The 8,178-nt window shown below is 37.3% G+C and overlaps 1 protein-coding gene across 1 annotated transcript in view; it reads right to left on the bottom strand.

The window, feature by feature from the left end:
* Positions 1 to 4,338: 4,338 nt before the first annotated feature.
* Positions 4,339 to 8,178, bottom strand: part of NDUFAF4 (NADH:ubiquinone oxidoreductase complex assembly factor 4) — a 6,723-nt gene continuing 2,883 nt past the window's right edge. Inside the window, exon 3 of the mRNA XM_006156099.3 lies at positions 4,339 to 4,711. Within this exon, the coding sequence (XP_006156161.1) occupies positions 4,427 to 4,711 (285 nt within the window). The 3' untranslated portion in view covers positions 4,339 to 4,426. The remainder of the gene's footprint in view (positions 4,712 to 8,178) is intronic.

Genomic DNA, 8,178 nt, shown 5'->3' with positions numbered 1-8,178 from the left:
TCCACATAAAGAGAAATGATAATGCCATATATCAAAAATAAGTTATTTAAAAAAAAAAAAGATTTGGGTTGTCAGGAAAGTCATGGTACATTTTTGCACAGAAAAATACATCATGACTTTCCTGATGATCAAATAAAATTAGGCCAGTGTGGAGGTTAAGGCAGCTGGATTCTACATGGCAAACTGTGCAGTCTGAGTCCCCAACTCAGTGGCTTAAAAAATCACGCTGGGCACATGGGTGTGCATGTGTGCCCAAAATCCTCCCAGAGAAAAGACTGTGGCATAGACATGCCCGCAGGGGTGTGTATGTGTGTGTGATTTTTCACATTTCCTCTCTCTGACAAGCACACATGCCCTATATAACAAAACTTTTTTTAAAAATGTGTAATTTAAAAATGGTACAAAAACATACTATTGTAAGTCCAGCCATGGTGAATGCTGCCACTCAGCCTATATTTGATTCTTGGTCCACCCCAAAGGAGTCGGACACAGTGGTATGCACCTGTAGTCCTACCTGCTTGGGAGGATGAGGCAGGAGGAGCAGGACGTTGCTAGACCATGTCTAACACACACATACACACACCGAAACAGTTAAATTATTAGATGATTTGTATTATTTTTTACCTTGAAATGCAGAAAGATATTTAAAGAAAAATTTGGCCATGATATTTTCCATACAAAATGATATTAAGTACAATAAAACAGCAAAATTGCTCAAATATCATTAGCTCTAAATGAAAATTTTACTACCAGATATGCCGTATTAATCATTATTTAGCCTTCTGTAAGGAGAAAAAAGCATGAAATTTGAGAAACTGCTGTATTTTTCTTCACAGAACCTCTCCCCTTGTATAACCATCAGTAATCTATCCTCCACATTAGTCCTTTAATTAGTTTGCTCGCTTAAGATTCCATAACCAGAGTTCCTTCTCAGTCAGGTGATTTTTCTGCTTCTGAATTAGACAACCTTTTCAAAGGCAGTATTTTGTCATGCAACCAAGAAATTTTCCTGCTCAAGTCTATACTCTGTCACCCATTTTTCATTTCACTTCTCAATTTACAGGTTCTAATTTATCCCATCATGACTAAATTCTTGTTCCCAAATTATTCTTCTATACAATGATTTCTGTTGTCTTTTTCCTCATAGGATAGAAAAGAGGAAGCAATTCTGGTGTTACCTACTGTATACATCAGAACACCAATACACTGAAAAAATGACAGCTCTTTAACGTTGCTCAGGATTCTGTTCTTAACTAGGGAGCCCCTTTTACAATTCTATTCATGTGAGCCCCCAAGATACATACCGTTCTATTGTTGGGGCACTGGCAAGGAAAAAAAAAATGGAATAATGACTCAAGTGTTTTGAATTTAAAGCTTTATTTTTTTATACAGGGATTTAGAACTAATAAGTGCTTGATAGTTAATCATTTCTCCTAATAAGTAGAGACAGCAGGATGTAGTGGTTAAGGTGCTGGATGCCAAAATGGTCAACCATGATTTAAGTACTGAACCTGCCAGCTTGAAACTCAACACCAGGCACATGTGTTCATGCCCCAAATCCCATGAGAATAGAAGAGAACAAAATGCAGCATAGCCATCACAGATAAACTGGATAGACGATCTTTCTCTCAAACTTTGCATGATTAGTCTTGTCAAGTAAAATACACCTATCAAGCAGTGAGTGGAGGCTGTAAGAGGTGCATAAAAACAATAAAATCCCTTACACTTGTTCATTATGTATTGTTTTTTTGTTTGTTTGTTTTTAAAGAGGCTTTTTTCTTAGAGTGCATGTGCTTGCCGGAGAGAAAGACAGAGACAGTGAGAAATCTACCCCTCAAGGGGATGGCCATGCCACAATCCCCTCTCCTCCATTCTCCTGGGATCTTGGACACACACGCATATGATTTGAATTTCAAGTCACTGGGTCCAAGACTCAAACTATAGTTGGCCATCCAGGAGTCCAGCGATATATCTACTATACCATCTGCTGGCCTCATCTTGTGCATTTTCAACTTGTGTCCTAGTTGTCTTTCAAGCACACCACCAATTCAGGGTGCTTTGAGCCACTTTGGTTCAATGCCTCCATGTATGCATAAAGACGCTTCCTCACAACACAATACCACTAATTTTTCAGTGTCCACCCTACTTTTCCTGGGATTATGGGCACTTAAGGGCATTGAACAAACCAGGAAGAGAGGATGTCCATGCACAAGTTTTGAGGGACCAACTAAAGCCCTCAAGGGCAGATTGGAATCATTCCTGAATGATAATAAGATGCTAAATATTGATAAGGTAGAGCTAAGAACACTGAGGACAATTCTAGGAGATCATGGTTAATACTGATGCTGAGACCTAAGTCCAAGTTTCCTAAATCTAAACTCTATGTACCGTGACACTACTGCTATTCAACCACTCTCTCAAACATGTAAAAAGTAGTAGAGTAGGTCTATGATTGATATGGGAAATACTTTATTTGATCATAACAGCAGCCATATTAAAACCACCTAACCACACAATACAGATCTGAACAGAAATGATGGTTCAGAAATAGCAGTACTAGTGATTCAAATATTGAACTTTACATTCTTTTTTTCTTTAGGTTTTGCCATAGGGCACGTACACTCACCAGGGAGAGACAGACAGAGGGAGAGTAAGATCACTCCCCAGGGGAGGATGGCCATGCAGCAATCCCTTTTCCTCCATTCTCCTCTCAGGACTTTTGGCATGCGCTCACACACACCCTGAGTAATTTTCAAGCCACCAGGTCCAGGACTTGAACCACAACTGACCAAGTGGAAGTCCAGTACTTTAACGACCATGCCACCTGCTGGTCCCAACCTTTACATAATTTTTAAAAGGCTTTAGTTCATTGACAATTTTAAAATACAATTTTATATTAAGTACTTTCATGTTTTCTTGAAAGAAATGTATTGAGCCAAAATAAACGTTTATTCACATTAAAAAAAAAAAAAAAAAGCTTTAAAATGTCCCATCTCGGTCCATTTTAATTTCTCAGCATTATTGCATATGCCATATTCCATCACCATGCTAAATTTTTTGGCATCTATACCACTTCTAGGGGAATTTCCAAGAGTAGTGATGCCTATCTTTCCACAGAAGCATATCAGTTAACCCAATATTCCACTTGCATTCTACTCTTTTCAGATGTGCTTTTTGACATCACGGAAAAAAAACACATCACTAGGATTTTCAAAGCTTAAATTCTGGGGCTGCCTTAACTACAGAATCTTTGTTCAGGTATCCTCTCCAGGCAACTATTTTCAACTCTGCAAAAACGAACTCATACTTGCTTGGTCCTTTGGAGCCCCTAACTATTTCGCTTACCTTAGTAACCCTTAGATTTATGTAAAGCAGCACTATACTCATTTTTTTAAAAATATTCCATCTCGGGACCAGCAGGTGGCATGGTGGTTAAGGTGCTGGACACTCCCACATTGCCGAACACGGTTCAAGTCCTGGACCTGGTGGCTTACTTTCTCACTTCCCCTCTTTCTGTCTGTCTCTGGTCAAATTAAAATAAATGGATGAATAAATAAGAATTAAATAATTTTTAAAAAAAGAATTAAAAAAAAATTCCATCTCAAAGAGGTTACACAACCTACCCCAAATCCCACAGGCACTAATGTATTAGGCAGAACTAAACTCACACCATCTCCCTTGAGATCCTGTTACTGTACACATGGTGCTCCTAAGTTTGTTAAATGGATGAAGCAGTAACTTCCCAAGTCCCATCCAATGATCACATTTTAATGCTTCTACTTATAAATTTTTCTGTCTTCTCTCAAATAGCATTAAAATCAGGAAAAATATACATTAATCACCAAATTTAATTTCCCAGAGTTCTTTAAATTTTTCTTATATATCTATATTAAATCCAGACATTACTTTTTTCAAACAGTTCCTACTATGGCCTGTTTCCCTGAAAGCTTTTGGACTTACCTATTTCTGTGTGCTGAAGCAGAGAATACTAACATTTTATAAATATCACTAACTACTTCTTATCATTTTAAAGACCATTCATGCAAGAAAGTCAAACTTTAAATGTTAAAGGAGGGATTCATGCTTTTCTCAAAAGTCCACAAGATCAATTTAAAAGCTGATATGTCTAAAATATCACATTTATTCTTTTATTTTTCATAAACTTATAAATTAAACAGTCATTCTAACACACACACACACACACACACACATATATGAACAAAGGCTAAACCAATTTTAAGAGAAAACAAAATACATTTTATGAGCAATCCTAAAATCAACAATTAGGAAGCTTCAATAAATAGGAAGCTCTCACAGTAGGGATCACTGAACACTGGGTAATTTATATAATTTAATGTGCTAAAATAGAAATCAACAGGATATAGGGATGGAGATTACACGTAGAAAAATAATTCCATGATTCTCTTCATTTTGATTGTATTGCCTTCTTGTCCTCAGGAGGGAAGATTTTGACTTCAAAAGTAACAAAATATTTGAGAAGAGAATTTACATCTTTCTGGTCTAATAGGTATTCTTGAGCTATTTTCTCAGCAGTCCATGTTTCTGGATAAAGTTTATGATTATTGAGCAGCGTTAATGCTTCTACAATAGAAATTTTGCCTTTGGGAATGTTTGTAATGTTCATATCAAAGTGATGGCCTTTTGGCAATCTGAATTCCTTTGGCTCTTGACGTGTTTCGGCATCTTTTACCTAGTATAAAAAAAAAATGGGGGGGACTTTTAGGATGAGAGAAAAGATTAGACTTCTACTGTATTTTTCACAATTCTTGAATCTATACTACCTTCCACTCCAAAAATATTGCACATGCATTCCCAAACTACATTTTCTCATTATAATGAGCCATAGGCTGATGTCACTTTTGCTCCATTGCCTTTTTATAACTACAGCTCTATCATTCTTAAGAACTTCTGGTAATTTGGGGAAATAATAAAATCCACTCCACTCACTCACCATGTAATTTCATGTAAATGTAAAGAACAAAAAGAATTGGTTAAGTTAAAATTCCACTTCCTTTAGAAGAGTAGGATTCTGATGCTGCCCTGAATGCTTACTTGATAACTGCCATTCTGTTATTTAGTTTTGAATTTCATATTCAATGGCCTCAAACACTTTGAATGAATTCATGTATTGCTAGAGATCTTGCCACCCCTGAGAAAACAAATGCCTCCAAAATCCCAATATAAATAAACAACCCATGCCCAGACACCTTCCATTTGTCTATCCTCTCCAAACTTAATCCCTGCATTTTTGCTCTGTATCCCACTCTCACTGCCTAGCCATGCCAACTTCTCTTTTCTCTTCCTTTCAACTACATTCTACTTACTGCTGCTTTTAGTCAAAATATAAAAATGCTCAAGTCACTCTCTTTTTAAAATATGCACCAACCCAGGATAAAACCAAAACCTCTTTAGCAAGACAAACAAGAACCAGTTCCCTTCTCTTTAGTTAAAGTTCACAAGACAGTGATATTTGCTCTAATGATCTCCTAGTTGCTTAATTCAGAAGACACTTTTCAGGTCTTATCTAGACTCAGTACAATATCTCACTATGCCTGACACTACTGACCACTGCCATGTTCCTGGAACCATCTCCCCCTTGGTTTCCATGCAATGCTTCTCCCAGATTTCCACATTTACTTCAGTAGTTCCTTCCTGGTTTTCTTTGTAGACCTTTTCCTTCTGCTGCCCCTGAAATGTTGCTATGCCACATGTTGGGACCCAGGCCCCTTCTCACTCTGCACATCCTTCCAAAGTACCCCACATACCCCCCTAACTTCCATTACTGCTTATATGCTAAAGACTTCCAAATCCGTGATTGCAGACCTAGATTATTTTCTGATTTCCAGACCCAAATCTCCATATAACCTACGTGCACCTCAAATTCAATATTTTTAAAACTGAACCTCTCATCAGTTACACCCCATACTCTCAATCCCAAAGACCAGTACCACCCATCTCAAATATTTCATGTCAAAAACTGGGGATTACACCTGACTCATCCTTACCTCACTCATTACACGAAATCCTGGTAGGACTGCTTCCTAATTCTCCCTTGAACCCATTCACTTCTCCCCGCATCATTAAATCTCCCTAGTCAATGCCTCTTGCAGGAACTATTACAAATACCTCCTAGCAGTTCTCTAACTGGATCAAACACACTTTGTTCCCTCATGCCCCACGTCATTTTTTGATATCAGTGTCCCCAGGATAAAACCAAAACTCCTTAGCAGGACAAACAAGAACCTTCAGGATCTGGCCCCTAGAACCCTGTATCTCAACTCTTTTCTCCCAAATTCTCCCTTCACACTTATCCCCAAGTGTATTAAAACTCTTAACTGTTCTCCAAATCATCATACTATCTCATGCTTTCATACTGCAGCAACTTCAGCTGAAACACAATTCCCTACTTTATCACTTTAAACCTCAAAGCTTTGGGGTCAGCAGGTGGCATGGTGATTAAGGCACTGGACTCTCCCATGGCCAACCATGGTTTGAGTCCTGGACCTAGAGGCTTGAAAATCACACTGGGTGTATGTGTGTGCCCAAAATCCTAAGAGGAGAATGGAGGAAAAGGTATTGCAGCAGGGCTATCCCTCTGGGGAATGACTTCTCACTTCCTCTCTCTGTTTCTCCAACAACTGCACACATTCTATAGCAAAAATCTCTCAAAAAGAAAACAAACTAAAAAAGGTTCTCTCATTTTCCTAATTCCCAGATCCTTCAACCACTCCAAACATACTTTTATTTAGATTTTCTTTCCAATTAAATGCTAAAATTAATATTATTTGACACTTTAAAATATCTGATAAAATTCAGTGTCCTCTCTTGACAAAAAAAAAAATAATAAAAAAAAACTTAGGAAATTTAAAAAGAAAATAACCAAAATGCAAAAAAAGGCATCTTTCTACTGGAAAACATGATCATTTCATCATAATTAAAGCCAAAACTTTGGAGGCATCCTATGTAAAGCAGTAACAGGTGACAATGCCCACCTTCACTGTTCACTCTTATCTTAGAGATAATACAATACATTAAGCATAAGTGCTAGAAAGGAAAATTATAATTCCATACAGAGAATATACTTGGAAAAGCATGCGAATCAGCAAAAACTGAAAGAAGTAGCCTAGCAATGTGGATAGTTACAATACAAAAAAATCACTTACTTTCTGATAAATTAATAATAAACAGTTAAACTTAGGGGGACAGAATATTCCACTCATAATAACAACCTTCCCTCTGTCCTTCAAAGACTCAGTAACTAAAAGATGTTAATTCTCCTCAAATTAATCTATAAGTTACAATTCAGTTACACTCAAAATCCAAATAGCACTTATTAAAGAACCTGATAATTTGATAAATGTGTAAAAAGAAACTTTAAAAAAAATGACAGATCATAATAGACATGGAGACACAATTATAAAGCTCTATTTACTAAAATGGGATGGTTCCAGTGTAATAAAATAAAGAGAACTGGTAAGTCCATAAACAGACCTATATGTGTACATATCATTTCAAGTAAGTGGAAACAGACCTGGATTATTCAATAAATATATTTCGTAAACTGGCCATCCATGTGCAAAGGTTAAATGACCTCTTTCGTACATCAAATATATTCCATATCCAATAAAGATTTTAACATAGTGTATAGTCATAAGACCACTAGAAGAAAATATAGAAGACCTTTTATGATATTAGCATGGGCCCATATTCCTAATCCATGAAAGACAAAAACCAACATAGTCGACAGAATTTTGAACAATAAAAATAACTTGAAAAGTCAGACACAGATGAATCTTTTTTTTTTTTTTTTTTGGAGAGGTTTTTGCTATAGGGTGCGTGCGCTCACCAGAAAGACAGACAGAGAGTCAGAAAGTGAGAAATCACCCCCCAGGGGGGATGGCCACGCCGCAATCCCTTCTCCTCCATTCTCCTCTCGAGATCTTGGGCACACACGCACACGCGCCCGGCGTGAGTTTAAGCCACTGGGTCCGGGACTCGAACCGTGGTCGACTACATGGGAGTCAAGCGACATAGCCATTAGGCTAACTGCTGTTCCCACAAGAGATGAATCTTGTACCATATGACAGCCATAGTTATCACAGTGATGTCTAAGGACATTACAAATCATTAAAACCATGAACAGCTCCACAGAAAAAG

The sequence above is a fragment of the Tupaia chinensis genome, unplaced genomic scaffold (genome assembly GCF_000334495.1).
Source record: "Tupaia chinensis unplaced genomic scaffold, TupChi_1.0 Scaffold000478_3, whole genome shotgun sequence".
NCBI lineage: Eukaryota > Metazoa > Chordata > Mammalia > Scandentia > Tupaiidae > Tupaia > Tupaia belangeri.
The sequence above is the reverse complement of the archived record's forward strand: the minus strand, read 5'-3'. Positions and strand labels throughout refer to the sequence as shown.